The following is a 23,931-nucleotide window of genomic DNA, read 5'->3' on the forward strand; positions in this document are numbered from 1 at the left end:
CAACATGCCCAGAGAGTTTATAAGCATCTTCTTTTGGCAACTTCTGCTAGATTGTTAAACAATAATTCTGCAATAAGAAAACAGATGTGCAATCCTTTTTCTACAAATATTAGAATAGTATGGAAAGAAACACAGATTTCTTTAGGTTTCACAAGCTTAATCAAACCTCTAAAACATAATCATCAAATAGTAACATGATTCTAACCATAATTTCAATTGAACTTTTTTTTTTTTTCAATTGAAGATAGAAGTCTAAATTAGAAACTTTTAAGTGTAATAATATATAATATTTATATATTTAATAATTTGACCTTTTGACATTTAAAAATAGTGTTTGATTTATTATGAAAAGTGGAAAAGTGTTATTTTTAGACCTATAAGGTGGTAATTGGTTGATTTTTGTAATGTTTAGATTAGAAACAGTTGTTCTCCCTTAATTATTTTTTATTACTAAAATTACTTTTAATTAATTTTGCATTATCAGGGATAGTATGCTAAATGAATAAAAATAAAGATTGTTAATAAAAAATTAATCTTAATTTAGTTATAATTTTAGTTTTTTTGTTAATTTTTTAAAATTAAAAATATTCTTATTTTAATATTATAAAAAAATATAGCCGATAATATAACTTCTTTAAAAACTATTTAATTAATTAATTTTATAATTAAACTATATCATATAATATGTATAAAAATATATAAACAAAATATTTAATAAAAATATATTAGTTTAATTAAATATGATAATAATTGTATTAAAAATAAAATACAATAATTATTTGCACAATCTAAATCAATATAAAAATTTATTTTATATTTATAATCGTATTTCAATTTTTATAATAAAAATCCCTAAATATATGTTTTGAAAAATAAATTTTATCATTATAACCGAAGCTCAGGTCGCTTTGTCGAAGTTTGCCTCGAAACTGATACAACCTCGGCCATGGCGGCAGCAACTTCTCAGTGTCTCACTTCCTCCATAACATCACTCTCATTTCCAACAATTAAACCTAACAATTCCATCAATTCGCTTATTGGCCCAAATTCTTTTAAACCAATTTGTTTCTCCAACAGAACAACTCCTACTCTTACCGGGTAAGTTTACAACAACCCTTAAATCCGAAAACCTGTCTTGGGTTTTTCGTAATTTTTATTTTTAAGTTTTGGGTTTCCTCCAATTTTTTTTTTTTTTTTTTGAGTGTTATAGCAACTCCTATTCCGGTTTTAAAGTCTTTTTCTTTTGATATGCAGGTTGAGAATTTCTAAGGTGAATGGATTGTTACGAGATCACCAGTACAGAGTATTGGCGGTTTCTGAGTTAAAGCCAGAATCAGAATTGAGTGATTCGAACAAGGTATGTGAAATTGGTTTGACGAATTTAGCCTATTTATGACATTTAACTTTTTCTTTTGTATTGATCTTCTTTTGTTTTTTTTTTTTTTTTTAAGTTTGCTGGAAAGGATACCTCAGGCTTGATCTTTTATTCTGTATCATGTGGCAAAATTTAATGGCCTTCAATTGGTGAATAATGGAGTTTGCAGTCTTCGTTTTGCTTTTTCAGCATAATTTTGTTAAGATGGTGTTTGTAATTCAGAGATTATATTGAAATAAGTCTAATATGTTGATGTGAAATCAATTATGAACTAATATTTATTGCATAAGTTTAGGGAGAAATGATTCTTGTCTAGAGAGTCTAAAATAAACTTATGCGTTAGTCATCACTGACAACTTAGTAAGCCAGAAAGTACTATTATCACATAGGATTGCAATTTCAGGAATATGTTTTACCGATTGCAACGTTCTAAGTAATTTTATTCTTATGATATCATTCCCATGTCACCTAAGTAGGTAGCCCACATTATAATTTGTATTTTCTTATCAAGTGATAATTAATTTTTTCACTTGTTTTCTGTTTCCCACTTGTCAATGATGCAGGACACTACCATTGACATAAAATTGCCTAGAAGAAGTCTGCTTGTACAATTTACTTGTAATGAATGTGGTGAAAGAACACAAAGATTCATAAATCGCTTGGCATATGAACGGGGGCTTGTATTTGTACAGGTATTTGTACATTATTCTGGACTGCCGATGGCCATCATTATCAAATTCTTGTAATTTTTTCTTGAAAAGCTGTTTAATATTCAATTCTGTTTAATTTTTTTTAAAGAGTCTCATTTTCCTTTTCCATTAGCAGTCTTTATGAATTTATTGTTTTCTTTTCCTACTTTGACATATTTTATAAGCTCCGTTCCTTATTTTTGTTGTAGCAGTTCCTCTTACCATCATCATAATACCTCAAACCGGCACTGGATTATGTAAAACTTTCAGGATAATTTTAGGTTTTCTTTTCTTTTCTGCATAATCTTCATTTGGTACATAAACTGACTTACCTGCCTAGTCTGGTCTTGATTAAGGGTGTATCTAGTAAGTTAATTTGGTAATCAAAATTATCAATTGCATAATTTATATCACTGGGTAGGATTCCGACAAGTTATTCTCAATCAAATAACTTAATTTGGGTTTATATATGTTTTGAAGCATGTAGTCAAGATACAATTGTTGAAGTATCACTAGTTGTTAATCTGTGTGCAAATGAAATGGCCTTGTTGCCATACAATGAACTTTATACACATTAATTTATGGTGTAACTGTGTACGTGGACCTCTTAGATCAATTTTAGGGACTGCTTGTTTATAATGTTTGATTATTCATTTGAGCTTTAAGATAGCTTGTTGGTTAAGTATATATTTGGAAGGGGGCTCTAATTGTTTCAGTGTTGAAAATTGTTTCTTGTTCTATTAGTTTCAATAAAAAGTTTTGCTTCATCTGACCTACGGAAAATCCTTCTTGTCAGTGTGCTGGGTGTCGGAGGCATCACAAGTTAGTTGATAACCTTGGTCTGGTGGTTGAGTATGACTTGCGGGAAGAAATCAACTCGGAAGCTAATACAGATCAAGTTTGATAACTGATGAAAAAATCATTTTTGTGTAGTTTGGTTGTGATATTTTTGAAAATTCATGTTCTCATCCAGCGCTCTCTGTTTCTGTCAAAAGATAAAATATTCTTATACATGAAATGCAAAAAAATACAAAAATGTCAACAGTTTACTGTTTCTTCATCTGTTGCTTTATTTTTTCCTACTTCTATAAATATATGAAATGATTTTTCATATGGAAATAGTCATCACATGCAAGAATAGCATATTTTCTAAAGATTGCTAGAAATTGTATCCTCTGACTGCCAGCAGGATGGCAATAGCTAACCCTGTACTTGTCCACACTCCAGATCTTCCTCCTTGCTGGTGCAGTGTGTTTGCTTCATTCTGTGAGCCAGAAAAAGAGGGAAAGATTGTTAGGAAAATTTGATGTTGACAATTTAAATACGGAATTTTAAATTCTCAATTTATGTCAAATTTTCTGACCCACACTTGTGAAATTTTATTTTATTGGTTTAGCATATTACCAAATTCAGAGAAGGTGATGGTGCTGGTGTTGTGTCCTCTGATTCTTGTACTGTAGGTGGTGCAGGGGGGCTTTTTAGAGCAGTTGGTGCTGGAGCTGGTGTGTGATGATGATGCTTGTGCTTGTGCCTCCTCCTCTTGTGGTGGTGTGGAGGCGGAGCAGGTGTAAGGGTTGGTGTTTGAATAATTGGCACTGGTGCTGGTGTTGGTGGTAGCTTTGGAGGTGCAGGTGCTGGTGTCTCCTTTGCAGGTGAAGGTGCTGGTGGCGCTTGGACTGGAGTCGGTGATACCTTTGGTGGTGGTAGAGCAGGTGGAGGGGTGGCTGGTGCTGGTGGTAAAGTTGGTGGCGGTGTGGCTGGTGCTGGTGGAATTTGAGGAGGGGGAACTGATGGGGTTGTAGCTGGTGCAACTTTAGGTGATGGTGGTGATATAGGAGTTACTGCAGTTACTGGTGGCTGTGTTGGTGCTTTTGGTGTTGTTGTGGGTGGAGGGGCAGTTGTAGGTGGAGGAGCAGTTGTAGTAGGTGGCGGTGTGGTGGTTGGCAAAGTAGGAGAGGCTGCTGGTGTTTGTGCACTGGTAGTGGTTATTGAAAAGCCAAGGCAAATTAGAATTAGTGCACAAAACATTGAAGCCATTTTGTTGTGAAGGCAATTGTAGGGAAGATTTAGTTATTATATATACATATATGTAGGAAAAGGATTATTAGGAGTAAAGAATGTTTGGTGAAATGTTGGAGGGATGTAAACTTCATGAGAGATTGAGAATAATACATCTCTTCTAATGATTGGCGACATGCAAGTGATATTGCTGAACCTGGCTCTCTTTAGTGGGGCCCTCAGGATTGAATCACCTTGTCCAGTCATAACCTCGTAAAAAGGCCTCAAACCTTGGAAATCTTGCTGAAAGTGAAGACTGAGGAAATGTTACTAGTTGCAAATCTCATTGATCAGTATGTCGTAATAATTCTGTTGCTATAGTTATTATTTGTTAATAACTTAATTTGCAGAGATGACTTAAGACCAACAGTTCTGTGTTAAGCTAAGAAGCCTCAAGTGAGAAGGAATTTTAGAATTTAGTCATCTGGAAACTTATGGTAGGTGTTTATTGCAGAATAGCTTAAAATGAATTTACTTTCAATCTTGCTTATGTGTTCCTATAATTTACTTGAATCTGCTATAATATATTTAGCAAGCTCTTCTCATTAACAATGAAAGTTTGGTGGCCCATGATTCATATGATCCATGGTGTAGAAAAGAAGGGAAGCAAAATGAGAAAGTTGGGATACAGATGGCATGCTAGCAACTCACCAACATTTTGACTATGATGTAGATCCTAACCCAACCTCAAAATTGGTAAAAAGTTGCCATCAAACTTTAAGGTGAAAAGAATATTCAAAACCCACAGTTCTCTTCTGTTTTTTCTTTACTTCCACTCATCTCTAGCCATTCTATAGCAAGAAACCAAGAGCAGTTTATTGCAAGGCATTACTCAACTGCATTATGCAACATGGAAGTAATTTGCTTGTAAATGCATTTTGCTCATGTTTCCTTTATTACCATATAAATGATAAATTAAGGTGTAGGAAAGACTCTTGCACCACTGATAAATTGATGTAATACTACGTACATTTCTCATCTTATTTGTTAAAGTCTTGACTTTTCAATTTCTACTTTGTCAGTGATTTTCTGTTGCATTAATTTATATATGTATGGTATCATAACTTTATTGTCAAAAAATATATCGATCCTACTAGCAAATCCAAATTCATGTGTAAAGTTTTTGGGCATTGCTGTGGCTGAAGAAATGATATAAACAGGTTAAACAACCTCCAAGTATGGCCAATGGTCGGAATGGAGACCAAGAAATGATGTTGGCTATCGAGCTTATAATTCAATTATCCCATCATCAACATAAATTCATGTATCACAATTTGCTATCAATGGAAGGCATCAACACAATTTCATTTGAAGGAAGCTATATATAGTACACAGCGTATTATGAATGAAAGAGTGATATTCTACCTTCTATAAACGGAACACCAGGTTGAACATATGCTGCATCTTAGTGAGGATTTTTGTTGTGATGGGAAGACATGAGGGGGGATCCAGAGACTCGGGATTCTTCTCCTCCTAAGTTGAAAGAATTGCTGCATTACCTCTGCACCATCTGATGCCAGTAAACCTTGTCTAATTGTCATTTTTGGATGGAACGGATGGGCCGCAGCAAATGGATTATTTGACATAGAACTAAATTCGAGTCAAGTCAAACTCAAGTTTAATTTGAAAGAAGCCAAGTTTAATCTTGAACTTGAACTCGTCTCAAAAGTGTTCGATTTCATCTTGTTTGAGAGGAGTCAAGCTCAAAGTCGGCTCGGTACTAAAATGATGTTTTTATGTATATTGTTCAAAATAACGTTATTTTTTATATATTTTGACCAAAATGATGTTGTTTTAGTCGATTTGTATTGAATTTTTTAAGCTCATGGGTTTGATAAATTAACCACCCCTAAAGTTTGAGCTTAAAAATATTGAAATCTTAAATTCGAGCTCATTTCAGATTTATTCAAGTTCGAATTCGAACAAATTTGACTCAACTCCAGCCCTCATCAGACAAGAATAAACAAATTCATTAATAAAGGCAAAAATATATAAATATACAAACTTTTGTTAAGAAGTTAAAAAATCAGTCTGACTAGATCAATTTATGTTAACTGAAAAACATTGAAATGAAATGAACTGATGCCAGTCTTACACCACAGATGAACATTAGCAGAATAGCAAAGACTAATTTCAGTAAGGCTATGAGAACAGAACAATGAAAAGACAAAAATACAGTACCTACCGCAGCTGTCATCAGCTCCAGGAAGCTTATTTGGAGCTCCCCATACGAGAGTGCTGATTCTGGCTCGAAGTATTTCTCCAGCGCACATAGCACATGGTTCAAGAGTTACATAAAGTGCGGTCTCCTGATGGGGAAAAAACTAAAGTTAGTTTACGCCTCCACTCTGAAATATGCATTTCCATGTCAAAAACTCAAACAAGGCGAGCATCCAATCAAATATCAAACATTTTTCCTTAATAAAAACTTACAGGTTGCATCCTCGTGTAATAATCTTCCCATGTTGAACAAGTACTGACCCAACAGGCACCTCTCAAGAATCAGCAGCCTTCTTGGCTTCTAAGTTCTAACAGTGCTTCCGTCATAAAATTTTCATCAATTTTTTGCTGCTCAGTTTCAAGCTTACAAGCTTCTTCCCATTCTTCAAGTCTATCTTTCAACACCTGCTTATTTTGTTGTAGCTTCCTTTGTTTCAATTCCCCATCCTTCCCTAGAGACCCTAATACTTCAGTCAACCTTGCTCTAAAAGGTTGTGCCAGCTGTACCATGGAGCTAATTCTAGTCTAATCAATTTTACCGGTTTCAGAAATTTCTTCCACAATGGGAGACCTTCTTGTGCTACTACCATGTAAACGTGATGATGGCTCCACTTCCATGCCAGAAGGGCTTCCTTGAACAGCATTCCCATTTCCTTTCTGGACAAGATATTCCTCTCCGAAAGCTAATGAATTACCCCTCGATGAGGACCCAACTTCTATTGTACGTGAAGAATATGGCATTACTGCTTCACGGTGCCTTTCTTTGTTCTTTGATCCCATTGTGTCAGGTTTAATGTTTTCTTAAAAGATTTATCAATAATGCAGGTAGTGAGTGAGCGACTTTAGTAGTTTGGAGAGTGACCATGGGCTTGGACTGTCTCCATGTGGCCAAAGCCCAAATTTAGATATGTGTTTTGGTTTACTTGAGCTTGGAGAGTGAGTGCGGTCATAAAAAACTGGCCCAATTTTGCCCAGAGAATGAGTCTACAATACATTCTCTAGAAACACGAGAAGATTGCCAAGATAAGTGAAATTTAAGATAAATTATTCATGGAGAAAAGACTTGGTTGCAAGTAATGGACAAAAATAGGAAATAGAGATGATAGAAGATAAGCAAGTTGTGGATGGCTGCTAAAATCAACTGGTCTGACATTGACTAGTCTGATTAAATTCCACAATATAGTGGCGTGCTATTTTAGGTGGGTCAAGTCTTTTTGTTTGAAAATTATCATAACACTGACTAAACTAAATCTAATCACTAATAATGTACATATGTATGTAACTTTATTTTCATGTTCATTAGGCCGTTTAGGTATAAAATTAATGGAAGATTTGAAAGGTGCTTACAGTAGCATCAGTTTGGAGGAATTTTGAAGCCGGCAGAAAAGGGTCCCAGTCCCATTTATATTCATGTATCGGGTATTGAGTTACTTTGGAGCATTGAAATGACCAAAACTCTACCCTACATTTCAGCCTTGGGACCTCTGATGTGCAAATATGTAAATTTCTGATAATGTAGTTTGGGTTGAGATGCTATCTTTTCTGCTTGCTTTATTCTGTTACTTGTCAATCATGCATACATTTTCCTGTCCATAAAACTATTTGTATAATTATACATAAATAATAATACATTATTATATAATTAAATATTATTTTATATTTAATTTTTAATTATATAATCACATAATAATATATTAATATTTATATATATAATTATACATAAAAATTATATATATAGCACTACTTTTATCTTATATATGTATCAATAAAATTATGTATATTCATTTTAAATACGTAAATAAATATACATTTAATGTATATCATTATATGATTGAATGATTTTGAATTAAAAATATAATAACACTCGATCACGTGATAACACATATAAATATATACCTATTTGTATATTCAAAGTAAGTATATATAATAATATTCATACAAAGCAATACTATATATACGTACTTTGAATATAAAATTGTATACATATTTATACGTATTATTATATAATTGATTATTATTTTATCCTTAATTTAAAATTACTTAATCATGTGGTGAGACATATAAATATATATATATAAAATTTAATCCAACAGCAAACGTCATAGAAAAACAATCTTCTTCAACTTGGAGTCTATAAAAAAGCTTTAAAAAGAGACCAGTATAGTAATTTAGATAAAAGGACAATATTGAAATTTAACAGCATTTAATGAGTACTCTTACAATATTAGTCTTTGATGAAAATGCGAAAATCCATATTTGAACTAACAAATTATGATGCTCCTGTCGGTTTTACCATTTACTTGTTTAAATTTAGAAGAGTGCTAGAATTTATGGGTTTGTGGAAGAGTTTAAAAATTAAAACAATAAGTCCTCTCAAGTTTGATTAACTGTATAGTTCATCCAAAATTTTCAAAATTTCATCTTGGCCCCTATATTCATTGAGTTACAAGAATAACTATAGTTATGGGTTTACATACTTCATACAATATAACCCCTTTATTCATTAAAAATAATATTTTATCCCTTAAAAAAAGCTTGCAATCTGAACAGTTAACTATTTGAATAATATTACATATACATAAAATATATATATATATATAATATGTTATTATATAATTTGGCTATATATATATTTTGTATACTAAAAATATATATAAATAATTTTATTGTATCTATTTTGATGAACTTTGTTGTGTCTATTGAGAGAGAGAGAGAGAGTAATACTATGCATACTTACTTTAAGTACACGAATAAATTTACATTTATATATTATCATATGATTAGATATTATTTTATTTTTAATTAAAAATCACATAATCACAAAATAATATATATAAAATATGTACTTATTTATATATTTAAAATAGATATATCATACACACACATGCATGCTCGATGTTTGAAATGGAATGAAAATAAAACAAACTTATTATAATTAATAGAGATAAAATTAGAAAGTGGGTCTCAATGATACAAATCCATTCTTCATACTAATAATTAATCTCGGGGAAAAGAAATATTTTGGCAATCATCCATGTTGTATGGTAAGTAGCCTGAATTTTGAAAGGAATTATCCCATTTTAGGAAGTGTGGAGTAGAAAAATGAAATTTCAAAGAGATCAATGATAATAACGAAGAGGATAAATCAGCTCATTGATTTAAATATACTTCAATAAATACAGTAATCCAGACTCTGTCAACCAGTTAGTCTAGTTAAACAAAGTATGTCATGTTATGGATATATGCGACTAATAAATATATGTGTCGAGTATATATTAATTAGGATTTATGTTTAAAGGTTTGTAGAAGTGAATATAGAAAGTGAGAGTACGTGCCACAAAAATTAGAGTGAATTAAACTTAAAAGCCCGGATATAAGGAATACTGGAATAAAGAATTATTTTCTTTATTTTATAATTTTTTTTATTTATAGTGAAATAATCTCCACTTCAAGTGAGAAAATGATAATTTTAAAATGCCCCATCTAACTAAATTTATCAAAATGTAATAATTTTGGATTAGACATCAAAATATTTTCTTTAAAATGATATATATTCTTTAACCAACATTTAAAAATATGTTAATAATGTTAGCTGCATATAAAAATGGCAATGCAGCTGCGGCGGCTTGAAGATGAATTTTGAAGTTCAAATAATGGTGTAGGGCCAACATTGTAATTTAAAATAAAATATTTAATCCCTATCCTAACTGTACCCATTTCATTTTCATAAATTATATTACATACAGACCTTTCAGTTTTGATAGGCGTTACTTTCACGTGTTGGTCAAACTTAAACAAACCTAATTACGAAAATATAAATTTTACGTTAATTTGATACATCCATTTAGAAGCTTCCCATTGGGAAAATTCAGCACAATGTGACGTCATTGAGTTTGAATAATATCTTCTCAGCTAGCGACCCTCCACGGTCATCGGGTGTTCTACGTTCAATACATATCTTGTATTATTATTACGCCGAAGGACAATATCCCGCCTCCGTTTTAATGTTTTTTTTTTTTTAAATCCATTTATGAGGATTAAAAAATATAAAATTTTATTTATAAACAAATTATTGTTAAAAATAAAGATAAAGTTATTATTTTATTAATAATATTATTTTTTATAAGTTTTAAAAATTAATAATTTCACATTTCTTTAAAATTTTTTAATTTTAAAAAATTATATTTTTTCTTTACCTCTTTGAATATTATTTTTAGCGTGGACGACCACCTTTTTCAATTTTAAACCATCAATCAATGCATAAGAAGTGATTTGAAGTAGATCTATTTGTTGAAGGCAAAGAGATCTCTTCGTCATCAAAGAGATTTAGAATTTTTTTTGCCTCGTTGTCAAAAAAAAATTTGTTGATAAAGAGATCTGAAATCGATTCAAGTCAATCTAAGAATAGTGCTAGTAATTCAAAATAATAATAACTCAAATTTAAAGCCTTTGAGTTTAAGGGTTAGCTTGAGTGCGAAAAATAAAAGACTCTTCATAAAAATTTAGTGTTTGAATTACATAAATGAGAAAAAAACATTCTTATAAAAGAAATATAAATTAATTAAATTGAGATTGAATAATTATTTTATCTCGACACTGATCTAATAAGCTAGATTGGATTTTTCAATTACAAAAAAAAAAAATTAATCTTTAGGTATCATAAGCACACCCTTTTGTTAATTAAATTCATAACATAATATGAACATGATTCTAAAAGGAGAAGGTGATGTAAAGTGTCTTTCCAAACTTTCTGGAATTGATTGGATTATCCACAAAATGCCCAAATTAAACAACTAATTTGATTTCAAAAACATGTTTAATGATATTTAAAAGCAATTATATTTAAATTCCATGTTTGCCCTCACTCAAATCGGTCCTTACTCACGATCCATATTGCTTAAACGGGTCTAAGTTATTTGGATTTATTGCGGTCAAGTTTGAAGATTGGACCCATGTGAAGAGATTGAAGACTACGTCCTTGACATTTCCTTTTTGAATTTTAGTTAATCAACTTTGTTGTTCTTGTTTGCAAGTGATTTGGGCACCTTCCCGGATGCTTCACTGGCTTTCCTTCTACTATATTTAGATACTATATGTGCACAAATAATCGGCTATGTACAAATAATAATATATTATAATATAATTAAATATAATTTTATTTTTAATTTTAAATCATTTAATTATATAATGATAAATTATTGTTTGTACACATAATTTTATTAGATTAATAAACCCTATAATCTAGAAAAGCACATGAGGTTTTTATTATTTTTGGATTTAACAAATTGGTTGGGATGATTTTTCAACACCTTTCAATTTTATATTTTATAAATAATAACAAAAAAATTGTTATCATTTCTTAAATTCCAAGGAGATGTATAGTCTTCTCTTCTAGATATCAACCTCCAAAGTCGCTCCAGTCTTCTTCTAGAGGTGGCTTTCAACATCAACCTCCTTTAATAATTATGCATCCATAAAAGGAAAAAATTAGAAGTCTCATGCCTCCAGAATTTTTTCTTTTAAGAAACAATAAAACTAAAAAAATATATCAATTCGTTTCTTCCACTTGTCAATCTTACATGTAATATATATAGAATAATATTATATGTATTTATTTTAGATATACATATATATATATATTTATATATATCATCATATAATTAAGTGTTATTTTATCTTTGATTTAAAATCACATAATCATATGATAATATATATTTTTATATATATATATATATATATATATATATATATATATATATATATATATAAACTTATTCCCACTCAACTTTTAACCCATTCCTAAATTTAATTTTTGTTAAATTTTTTAATTAATTATAAAATTAAAATTATTATTTAATTATTAATATTAAAATAAATAAAATTACACCCCATTTCCCCCTTTTCTAGCATTAAGTGTAAAAACGTCTATTTTTTTTTAAGGTTTTAATTTTCCTTTATATATATAAAAAATTCTATTCTAGAAAAGTTGAATACCAGTAGCAGCCTAGAATTCACGCTTCTGGCTGCTCACCTAAGTCAATTAGTACCATTCTCTTCCGGACGTCACGTTTTCGTACTTAACGTTATTGTTGGATAATGTTACAAATAGCCTTTGAGATTTTGTTCTTTTATAATATTATATACATTTTTATTTTCAAATTTAATGAAAATGACTCTTTCCCTCCTGAACTTTGATTAAATAATTTTATCATCCTTTTAATTTAAAAATTTTATTTGTTAATCTATCATCTATTTTTGTTAATAAAAATTATTATATAAAAAAATATAATTTTATTCTAAAATATTTAATTTCTTTCAAAAATCAAATATGTCTCTCTTCATATATCCTCTCATCTTTTTTTCCTTCACTTTTATCTAAAGATATTCGATTATTCTAAGCACACCCTATCTAATTCATATAAGCTCATTGTCATTAGTCTTACCCCAATTATATAGCTAGGAGTGGTGTGGCACGCTGGCAAACAAACCTACATATCGCAACACCTTTTCCACAAGCCAACCACCACAAGTGTCCACACTAGACTCGAGCCGCACCCTCACCCTAGCTATGTTTGTAGTAGAAAATTAAAAATGATTTTAGATTTTGTTATTTAAGTTTTTTCCCTTTTATGGGATTTCAATTGTTTAAAAACTTTACTCGATTGTGATAGTTTTTTTATTTTATTTTTAATATTTTAAACCGATATGGGAGTATGGAATAAAAAGTGGTAAGTGAGAGATGTTTAGGACAAAATATAAGTTTTTACCCTTTTATATAACGGTTTGTATTTGTAGAAATGGACGGCAGCCCATAAATAATTTTTTCAAAGATTAAAAAAGAAAAAGAGAAGGATTTCTAGATGCAATTATTTACGTTCCATCGCTGACCAGTTATTGAAAATTATAAAAATAAATAATATTTAATTTTTATAATAAGGTTTAGTCAACAAGGCATGTGACTGACGCCATTTAATTTCGATTGTTGACTCGTTTCTTTCACGGAGTGCAACATATTAGTCAATTAAAAAAAGGCCTAAGCATTATTTCTCATCCTAAATATAGTGAAATTTTAAATTTTTCATCTTTTAATTTTTAAAAACTTAAATACTTATTTATAATCAAATTTTTATTAAAAATTTCAATTATAGTTAAAAGTAAAATTATTATTTATTAAAAAATTAAAATTTTATTATATTTTCCTCTCCCATATTTAAAAACTTATATTTTCCCCCAACTAAAAATTTGAAAAGTGATAAAAATCCTCTAAGGTTTGTTCCCCTTCCTCCGACGTTGATTTCTCCCTCCCCAACAGTTAGGGGTGGATTCGAAGCGAGCTTGTTCAGGCTCGAAACGAGCTTTGCTCGAACGAGCCCGAACCCGAGCTTGCCTTGAACGAGTCCGAGCCCGAACACGAGCCTGAATTTTAAGCAAAAACGAATACGAGCCCGAACACGAACATTGGTTAAGCGAGCCGAGCTCGGCTCGCGAGCCGAACACTCAAATAAAAAAACACTTATTTCAAAGAAGAAACGACACCGTTTTTCCTTGAAAATACGAGCCTAAAGCGAACCCGAGCCCGAACACACGAACCCGAACACTAAAATTATGAAACGAACCGAACACGAACACATGTTTAGCGAGCTCGTGCGAGCCCGAGCCCGAGCCCGAGCTTGGGCTCACTGAAAACGAGCCGAAAACGAGCTGGGCCCTGTTCGGGCTCGGCTCGGCTCGTATCCAGCCCTACCAACAGTCGAATGTCCTCCTTTCCCCTTTATCTCTCCTCCTGTCCCTCTCATTTGCCTCTTTGGTCATCTTCGATCAGAGATAAAAACAATTTCATTTTCGTCTCTGGTCAGAGAGGCAAAGAAGAGAGATCGAATGAGAGATAAGGGGGGAAGAGAGGACGACCAAGGGCTGGGGAAGGAGAAATTGACATCAGAGGAAGAGAAACAAACCCTAGGGGGGTTTTGTCACTTTTCAAACTTTGGGTTGGGGAAATATAAGTTTTTAAATATATGAGAGGAAAATGTGACAAAACTTTAGTTTTTTTCAATAAATAATAGTTTTATCCCTAGTTCTAATTGAGATTTTTAACAGAAATTTAGTTATAAGTAGGTGTTTGGGTTTTTAAAAATTGGAATGTGAGAGTTTGAGATTTCACTATACCTTGGGTGGGAATAAGTCTTTTGGCCAAAAAAATTAAACAATATTATTTTAATGTATATTGATAAAAATAATATTATTTTAATCTATTTAAATCGAAATTTTTCGAGCTCACAAATTTGGTAAATCAAACACTTCTAAAATTTAAGCTAAAAAATATTTAACCTTTAGACTCGAACTTGAACTTAAATTCGCTTGAACTATACTCATTTTTAAGTCATTCAAATTAAATTCATTTTTAAATTTGAATAAGTTTAATTCAAATCTAATCATAATTAATGAAGGATCAAGATGATAATATAAAAAATGAACTTTATATTATAATAGTCCAATACAAAAGAAGAGGGGATTTATATTGTCTACCCAAATGAGTTACTGCAACCTCATGTCAAACCCCAAATGTTTCATGTATCTTTTGAAACATTTTAGATTCTAATCACTACTATCATATAAATAAAATTCAAAATTAAATGCATTAATTAGTAATAAAAAATCGCATCAACAATATTTGTTTTGTAAAATAAAAAAGAGAAGAATCCAAGAGACCATAATATGGTCCCTCAGTTGATCTTGACCAAGCGCAAAATTGTATTATATAATTGCAGGAATAGTCAAAAAGCCAGCATTATTGTTGTGGAATTTTAAAAAGTAAAAAAAAAAAAAAATGCAAGTAAGATTCAACAAAGTGGTACTCGAAATGTATATTGTATCATATAATAAAAATTTAATTTTTTATATTATATATTATATTAAATTATATGATATATTTTTTTAAAAAATAATAAGAAATTTTCTATTAAAATTCTAAAAATTTTCAAATATATCTCTGTCACATTATTACTTTTTTATAAAAAATATGTTAATCTGTATTGATAATATGAGTTTTAATATACCTTAAGATATATATCATCTTTTAGTAATAAAATTTAAAAGGCTACTAAGATATCATAAAGGGAAATTAATTATTTGGTAGACTCAAAATTCGTAAATTGATAGTCTAATAATAAACTAATATCAACTATAAATAATATAATTGAAATTACGTAACCAGACGACGAATATTTGGATCAGCTTAACCAATCCAAAACCATATTATCTGTTAAATCAAAGCAATTAATTAACATTTAATCATATTATTTAATTACATAATTAATTTGTCTTTTCTTTCCGCCAGAACGCAGGCGCAAAACAGTTAAGTTGATGAATTCAGCAACTTTTTTTCCCGCGAAATCAAGTAAAGTCGTTATTTTCCATCTAATCTCAGAAAAATTTACCTTCTGAGTTCCTCCCATTTACATAATTTCTTTTTTCCTCTTTTAAAAGTGAATAATTTTCTCGGAAAAAATATAAATAAAAAATGTATTGCTGAAGCGCGTTTTCTTTGAAAGTCAAAAAATCGAGATGCAAGCCAAGTCTTTGTTCAAGTCTCGAACGCTTTTTGGAGTTTACAAAAAAAAAAAAATCAAACTGGCGATTATTCATAGTCTCGTGTTTTCTTTTATTTCACATATAGATTTGTATATATATATGAGGTTACTAAACGGTTCAGACAAGTCCAGTTCTTGTTCATAATCAAAAACTTTGAAGCTAACAGACTTGTTTGAGTTTCTGGGTACTTTTGTTCTTGTGTCAAAAATTATAAATTGTTAAAGCTCTGTTTCATTTGTTAACGGCTCTTTGTTTCCCATTTCTGAATCACTTTCAGTTCTTTATTGTGTCAAAGCCTTTACTTTTTATTTCCCATGTTTTAGCTGAGAGTTGATCCGGCGGGTCCTGTAACTTAACTTTTTCTTCCTCTTAGTGTGTTAAATATTCAAACTTTGCAAATTTTTGGTTTCTTGGTATTTTCTTTTCAAAAGGGCGTCGTTGATTTGTTAGATTTTCTCTTGGAGGGAGCAAAATTTGTTGTTTTATTTTATTTTAAATTTTATACTCTTGTAGCATTGAGTAAATGGCCGGCGGTAGAAGGAAAAAGTTGCGTTTGAGTAAAATCTATGCATATGCATGTGGAAAGGCATCTTTGCAAGAAGATCATTCACAGATAGGTAGACCAGGATTTTCCAGAGTGGTGGACTGTAATGAGCCTGATTCTCTAAGAGCTGAAGAAAGAAAATACGTCAGTAATTATGTTAAGACTACCAAGTATACTATTGCCACGTTCTTGCCCAAATCATTGTTTGAGCAGTTCAGGAGGGTTGCAAATTTTTACTTCTTGGTTACTGGCATATTGGCTTTCACTCCACTTGCTCCTTACACTGCTGTAAGTGCTGTTATTCCCCTAACGATTGTGATTGGAGCAACAATGGTGAAGGAGGGTATTGAAGACTGGCAGCGAGCCAAGCAGGTAATTTTTTATCATTTATTTTTCTCGTTCTGTTTATTAGTTCTTATTTTCGCGTGTTCAATTGATTTTTGAGCTTTTGTGTTCGATTAAACTCTGTAATCTATAGGGAACTCTTAGAAGGAGAGTTTCCGATGGGTTGGTTGAGTAATCTGGGGAACTAAATAGCCTTATGCCGTTATTTACTAGGTCTTTTAAGGAAGCTAAAATCTAGAAAGAATTTTAAATTTTTTCTTCTCTTGAATTGGCTCCATTGGATGGTGAATGTAAAAGGCTTATTTCAAAAAAAAAAAAGAAACCTTAATTTATGCTTTGGGGAGGATATGTATTAGTTTAGTTCATTTGTTTTGATTCTATGCACTTAAAGTAGCTCTAATGTAGGTGATTTTAATTATAAAAAAATTAATTAAACATACGATTCATATTGGGTGCTTCTGAGTTTTTTGATTATGAATTTGAACTATACAACGATTTTGAAAACTAGAATGCTTTAGAAAATCACAACATGGAATGGCTAAATGGTTTTCTTTTACTGCCGAGTCTACTCAGTTTGGTTCTGGCAGCTACATTTTATAGCCCATTCTATGAGTATTAAGGAATTGATTCACTTGCCAACTTATTTGAAAAACTTGTGAATAAATGTGTATTTTAGCTAGCTAGATTAGTAATATTAATTATCAATTTTTGCAGGATATGGAAGTAAATAATAGAAAGGTTAAAGTGCATCAACGTGATGGCACTTTTGCTTATACTAGATGGAGGCATCTGAGAGTAGGAGATATAGTGAAGGTAGAGAAGGATGAATTCTTTCCTGCAGATCTTGTGTTGCTTTCATCCAATTATGAAGATGCAGTCTGCTATGTTGAGACAATGAATCTTGATGGAGAGACAAATTTGAAACTAAAACAAGCATTGGACGTAACTTCATCCTTACATGAGGACTCTGACGTCCGGGATTTTAAGGCCACCATTAGATGTGAAGACCCAAATGCAAATTTGTACTCCTTTGTTGGAAGGATTGAATTTGAAGAGCAACAACATCCCCTGAATCCTCAACAGCTCCTCCTTAGAGACTCAAAACTCAGAAATACAGACTACATATATGGTGTTGTTATCTTTACTGGTCATGAGACAAAGGTTATGCAAAATGCTACTGATCCCCCTTCAAAGAGAAGCAAAATTGAGAGGAAGATGGATCGAGTCATCTACTTCATGTTTTTTGCTCTGTTTTTGATGGCATTTGTTGGTTCTGTTTTCTTCGGTATTGCAACTGATGAAGACTTGGACGGTCAGCAGATGAAAAGGTGGTATCTTAGACCTGATGATTCCACAATTTTCTTCGACCCTAAAAAAGTAACATTGGCATCAATATTTCACCTTTTGACAGCCTTAATGTTATATAATTATTTCATTCCAATCTCCTTGTATGTGTCGATAGAAATTGTCAAAGTTCTTCAGTGCATCTTTATAAATCAAGATATTCAAATGTACCACGAGGAGTCGGACAAACCAGCACATGCACGTACCTCAAATTTGAATGAGGAACTCGGCCAAGTTCATACAATACTTTCTGACAAGACTGGGACGTTAACCTGCAATTCAATGGAGTTCATCAAGTGCTCTGTAGCTGGAACAGCTTATGGCCGTGGTGTTACAGAGGTTGAGAAAGCTGTGGAAAGAAGAAAAGGTCCACGATTTGTTAATGGAAAGTTGAATGGTGTGAACCACTTCGAGGATTCTACTGAGTCAAAATCATCCATTAAAGGCTTCAATTTCCAAGATGAAAGGATAATGAATGGGAACTGGGTTAATCAGCCTCATTCAGATGTCGTTCAGAAGTTTTTGCGTCTATTGGCAGTCTGTCATACTGCCATACCTGAAGTGAATGAAAGTACTGGTATGGTTACATATGAAGCTGAATCACCAGATGAAGCAGCGTTTGTAGTTGCAGCAAGAGAACTTGGATTTGAATTTTACAAAAGGACACAGACAAGCGTCTCAGTGCGTGAGTTAGATCCAGTTTCTGGCAAGAAAGTTGACAGGTCAGTGTCTCTAGTCATGTCTTAATTAAATCAGAAAGGAATAGGTAGTGTTAAGAATTCATGCACACTATCCTCTTACACTACTTTGAGATGCATGTATGCCCCAATTTGAATTTACATCAACTCGATACTAACATAACCATAGAAGTTTATCTTCATGTTTAATGCAAACCAAATTCAAAGAGCAATGGCTACTCCGTTGCTTCTGGTAGAGCTACCACTTTACTGTTTTTCTTGTCCATGCTTTTGTAAGCAACTCTTGACTGTACCAAACAGAATTTAAGTGTTGTGTGGTTAAAGCTGTATTATCTCACCGATACTCCTCACTTCTAAAGGTCTGGTGTCCTAAGTTGAAATTCTGTGTAACCCCCATGATACATTTGGTTTTTATGCTGCTCTTGATAAACATTGCCAGGTGCACAGAAAAACAGGGTTAAATTTTCTTTGAGTCTTCCCAGCCTACTGTGTTTGTCTGTGAATGCATGAAAACCTGTTTTCTCTTCTTAAAGTTCTGTGGAGGTTTAAATCAGTCATTTATATATTGCTTCTTTTGCAGGTTGTATGAGCTATTGAATGTTTTAGAATTTAACAGCACCAGAAAGCGGATGTCTGTGATAGTAAGAGATGAGGAGGGAAAGCTACTATTACTTTCTAAAGGTGCTGACAGGTTTGTAACCATCTACCTCAAAAACCTTGGTATTTCTCTTTTTAGTTCTATTTGATTATCAGCATAATTCTGTCCCATGCAGTGTCATGTTTGAAAGGCTTGCCAAAGATGGTAGCAGTTTTGTGGACAAGACCAGGGACCATGTGAATGAATATGCTGATGCAGGACTAAGGACACTGATTCTTGCATATCGTGAACTTGATGAGGCAGAATACAAATTGTTTAATCAAAAGTTCAGGGAGGCCAAGAATTCAGTTAGTGCAGATCGTGAAACAATGCTTGATGAATTAACAGAAAAGGTTGAGAAGGATCTAGTGCTTCTTGGTGCAACAGCTGTAGAGGACAAACTCCAAAATGGGGTGAGTCAGAAAATTCTAAGGATCATCATTTGTTTGAACCTTTTTAGTTACTGAAAAAGGACTTGATATGAATTTTTTTTTTCTTTGGTTTCCTTTTATACATCTCAGGTCCCAGATTGCATTGACAAGCTTGCTCAAGCTGGAATCAAGATCTGGGTATTGACTGGAGACAAGATGGAGACTGCCATCAATATCGGGTATGATTTCTGTGTATGATTGTCAATGTTAATGTTCTAAGTTGAGGTTAGTTCCTTATGACTTTTGAAGATCTCAAACTAAGAGACAGCAAATTTGCAGCTATGCTTGTAGTTTGCTTAGACAAGGAATGAAGCAGATCATAATTAATTTGGAAAGTCCAGAAATTGTAGCTTTGGAAAAAGCAGGAGAAAAGTCTGCACTCACCAAGGTATTTCTTTCACAATATTCTTAGCGTGGATATTTCCCTTCTTTAGAAATTTATAGTTTTGATGATCAAGGTAACAATTAATGGGCACTTTAACATTAAAAGCTCCAATCTTAAGATTTATGTGATTATGGAATGAACAATTTCTGTTGCAAACATATGGCAAACACTGCATGGCTAATTCCACTCTATTGGTTTTTGACTTAATTTGATGCCAACATGTGAGAAATCCCAGTATGTGATTGCTTCCTTCTTTGTCTTTTATCTACTTCACCCTATGAACCAACATATTGGATTCACTATTTGTCACATTTTCTCTTAGTGCATCCGAAAAAATCTTTTGTTGCTTTCCTGATTCTTGATAGCATTTCCTGATATCTTTTGCTGGTCCCTACTTCGTATTTTGTGAGCATTAAATTTTTTATTCATCGTCTACTACTGTAAACTGCTCTCTCTTGCCCCTCTTTGGTGGTGTTTCTGCATCTTCATATCTATTAATGATGGAAGGAGAAGGCTTTGATATAGAGTGACTTTCTTATACATTTATCAATAGAATAATTTTAGTCGTGATTTCTCATTCTAGTCATCGGGCTACATGTAAGGACAGGCTTTATGTTTCTGTAAGTAACCCAGTAAGTTTGGGGCATCTAAATTATCTTAGGGTAGATATGAGACTAACAGGATGATGAACTTTCATTTCAGGCATCAAAGCAAAGTGTCCTCCATCAAATAACTGAAGGGAAGGCTCAGCTCACTGCATCAGGTGGGAGCTCTCAAGCATTTGCATTGATCATTGATGGGAAATCTCTGACTTATGCTCTTGAGGATGACATAAAAAATATGTTCTTGGAGCTTGCAATTGGTTGTGCATCCGTTATTTGCTGCCGTTCATCACCAAGACAGAAGGCACTGGTGAGTTAATTTTTTTGAAGTGATTATACCCTCCATTCCTGGTTTATTTTTGTTTGGGCTTCTGAAATGTTGTATACCCTTCATTCCTTGTAATTGATGAAATTTAAAACCTCAGGTTACAAGACTAGTTAAAAATGGTACTGGTAAAGTTACTTTAGCTATTGGTGATGGTGCCAATGATGTGGGAATGCTTCAAGAAGCAGATGTTGGGGTTGGAATCAGTGGTGTTGAAGGAATGCAGGTACTGGGTTACATTATTATAAATTTATGGTTGATGGATGAAAAGCTTCATATTTAGCTATTTTTCTCATTGCTTCTGAACTCCTTTAATGGTTGTTTTCAATTCAGGCTGTCATGTCAAGTGACGTTGCTATTGCGCAGTTCCGATATCTGGAGCGCCTGTTACTAGTACATGGACATTGGTGTTATAAAAGGATTGCAACAATGGTAACAGAACTCATATATATTAATAGCTCAAATTTTTAAATATTATGTTCCAACATCAAGTCTTTTATAGCAATAATTACTTGAGAGTTCAATATTTTAAGAGAACCGTGAGGATTTCAAAATCTTCACGAGTTTTGCAGCTTCCTAACTGGTAAATTCGTACTTGTCTTCTTTTTTTGGCAGATTTGCTATTTCTTCTACAAAAACATTGTATTTGGTTTCTGTCTGTTCTTGTATGAGGCACACACAACATTCTCAGGGCAACCTGCATTCAATGATTGGTACTTGTCCCTTTATAATATGCTGTTCTCTTCTTCTCCGGTGGTTATTATGGGTATTTTTGAACAAGATGTATCTGCAGCATTGTGTGCCAAGGTAGGCTGACCATATTGATATGTCAATTTTGTTTAAATTTTTCTTTTTCAATTTCATTTCATGTTATAAGATAGAGGATCATCTACTGTTTGCATGTTTGATCCTACAATTTGGCTGAGTTAATTCTTTCTTAACTCCCATGGTTTTGCTTTAAATTTTACACATCACTTGGTGGCCATTGTTTATAACTTTGTTAAAATCTGAGAAACAGAGGAAATTTAACAAGCTATAACAAAAATGAGAAACAGTAAAGAAGTATTGCTTCCCTTTCTTACATTCTAAACTTGAAAGATTATTATAGAATATCCAAACTTCACAACAGCCTCGAAATTTCACTTCGAAAATTCCTTGGTGAAATAACATGAAAACACTTCAAATCAGTTGTGGGGATAGTTTTGACTGTTACATGTCAAAAAAGTGAAAGAACTGCATAGGCTATGATCAGAATTGCCAATGGCAGCAAACTACACACAGTCCCCATGGCTGTCTGAAATAACCTTTCTGCAACCTTTGTTTTGATGCATTCTAATGATCTTACCAAAGCTTTTGTTGTGATTGCTCATCTTTTTTTGTGTTTTACATGGCAGTTCCCTGCATTATACCAAGAAGGGGTGCAAAATGTCCTTTTCAGCTGGAGGAGGATAATTGGCTGGATGTTAAATGGGGTTCTCAGCGGCATAATGATTTTTTTCTTCTGCGCAGGAGCGCTGCGGCATCAGGCCTTTAATAGTGATGGAAAAACAGTTGGAATTGATATTTTTGGTGCTACAATGTATACTTGCATTGTGTGGGTTGTGAATCTGCAGTGGGCTTTGGCAGTGAAATACTTCACCTTTATCCATCATCTTGCCATGTGGACTTCTATTGTTCTCTGGTACTTTTTCATGTTCATATATGGTAACGCATCTCCAATTAGCTCTACCACTGCATACAAAGTCTTAGTTGAAGCACTTGCTCCTACTCCTTCTTACTGGCTTGTCACACTTTTTGTGGTGATCGTCGCCCTCGTCCCTTACTTTTTGTACTCTGCTATTCAGACAAGGTTCTTTCCCATGTATCACGAAATTATACAGTGGATAAGGAATGAGGGAAGAACAAATGACCCTGAGTACTGCGAAATGGTGAGGCAGAGATCATCTCGGCCAGCAACAGTGGGGTTTTCAGCACGTAACGCTGCAAAAACTAGTCACATTAGGGATAGAAATCGAAACAACACAGGCCAAGAACTAGCCACACTAGAGACAGAAAGCAGGACCACACAAACCAGGCAGGAAGTATGATACTTTTTGAACCTGGAACCTGTCAACAAAACTGGGTTTTATAGATCTCCCCAAAGTGACTATGCTGTAACATAAGGAATGGAATTCTTCACACTAGAAAATATTCCCTCTGAGAAAAGAATTCGATTCTAGAGTGGCTGCGTTCAGCCAAACCGTAATCTTGGACGGGTAGAATATTTCTTAGTATCTATAATTGTTTTTTTCTTGGTTAGTTTACACCTGCATCATTTTGTACCTTTTTAAATTTTTTGTTATATGTTGCATTATTTTGGAAATATTTTTGGAACAGTTGAATAAGAGACTTTTTGTTGATTTGTGTAGTCTCAGATGTTTTGTATATGTAAGAAAATGGAACCTTTCTTTCATTATCTTGTGTTGCCCTCTGGTACCTTTCCATTCTTTATTTGTAATCAACTTCGGTAATCCTAGTTTCTCCGGAAAGCTAAGTGTTAATTCACTAGATAATCCTTTTTTCTCCGGATTACTAAGATTAACTCACAGTGTAGTATCATGGCAACAGAACATTGTGATGCTTTTAGAAAGGCTTCTCCTGGAAGCTTTCAGTTTGTGAGCCCAAGAAAAGAGAACTTTTTTGTTCTC

At 32.6% G+C, this 23,931-nt stretch overlaps 3 protein-coding genes across 3 annotated transcripts; 2 read left to right on the forward strand and 1 right to left on the reverse strand.

The window, feature by feature from the left end:
- Positions 1–866: 866 nt before the first annotated feature.
- On the forward strand, positions 867–3,124 carry LOC123215291 (mitochondrial protein import protein ZIM17). Its single transcript, XM_044635325.1, has 4 exons — positions 867–1,098; positions 1,255–1,357; positions 1,939–2,067; positions 2,861–3,124. The coding sequence occupies exons 1-4, from the start codon at positions 947–949 to the stop codon at positions 2,966–2,968; spliced, it is 492 nt and encodes a 163-aa protein (XP_044491260.1). The 5' UTR covers positions 867–946; the 3' UTR covers positions 2,969–3,124.
- LOC123216357 (lysine-rich arabinogalactan protein 19-like) lies at positions 3,047–4,131 on the reverse strand (the record flags this gene model as incomplete). The annotated part of the gene is made up of 2 exons (XM_044636786.1): positions 3,047–3,328; positions 3,469–4,131. Coding segments are annotated over 2 exons (768 nt in total), but the record flags the coding sequence as incomplete, so codon positions are not given.
- Positions 4,132–15,740: 11,609 nt separating this feature from the next.
- Positions 15,741–23,699, forward strand: LOC123217036 (putative phospholipid-transporting ATPase 9). Its single transcript, XM_044637773.1, has 11 exons — positions 15,741–16,849; positions 17,537–18,888; positions 19,445–19,555; positions 19,638–19,914; positions 20,023–20,111; positions 20,212–20,320; positions 21,020–21,229; positions 21,345–21,470; positions 21,578–21,676; positions 21,860–22,051; positions 22,639–23,699. Exons 1-11 carry the CDS (start codon positions 16,457–16,459, stop codon positions 23,329–23,331), a joined length of 3,651 nt encoding a protein of 1,216 aa, XP_044493708.1. The 5' UTR covers positions 15,741–16,456; the 3' UTR covers positions 23,332–23,699.
- The last annotated feature ends 232 nt before the right edge of the window (positions 23,700–23,931 follow it).

Source organism: Mangifera indica, chromosome 5, assembly GCF_011075055.1.
Source record: "Mangifera indica cultivar Alphonso chromosome 5, CATAS_Mindica_2.1, whole genome shotgun sequence".
NCBI classification, from domain to species: Eukaryota; Viridiplantae; Streptophyta; class Magnoliopsida; order Sapindales; family Anacardiaceae; genus Mangifera; species Mangifera indica.

Excerpts from the sequence above, each read along its gene's own strand:
- LOC123215291 (XM_044635325.1), top strand. The coding sequence starts at position 947 with ATGGCGGCAGCAACTTCTCAGTGTCTCACTTCCTCCATAACATCACTC. Across the intron at positions 1,099-1,254 it reads ACAACTCCTACTCTTACCGG|GTTGAGAATTTCTAAGGTGA; the intron begins GTAAGTTTACAA and ends TTTGATATGCAG. Across the intron at positions 2,068-2,860 it reads GGGGGCTTGTATTTGTACAG|TGTGCTGGGTGTCGGAGGCA; the intron begins GTATTTGTACAT and ends CCTTCTTGTCAG.
- LOC123217036 (XM_044637773.1), top strand. The coding sequence starts at position 16,457 with ATGGCCGGCGGTAGAAGGAAAAAGTTGCGTTTGAGTAAAATCTATGCA. Across the intron at positions 20,112-20,211 it reads GAGACTGCCATCAATATCGG|CTATGCTTGTAGTTTGCTTA; the intron begins GTATGATTTCTG and ends GCAAATTTGCAG. Across the intron at positions 21,677-21,859 it reads ATAAAAGGATTGCAACAATG|ATTTGCTATTTCTTCTACAA; the intron begins GTAACAGAACTC and ends TTTTTTTGGCAG.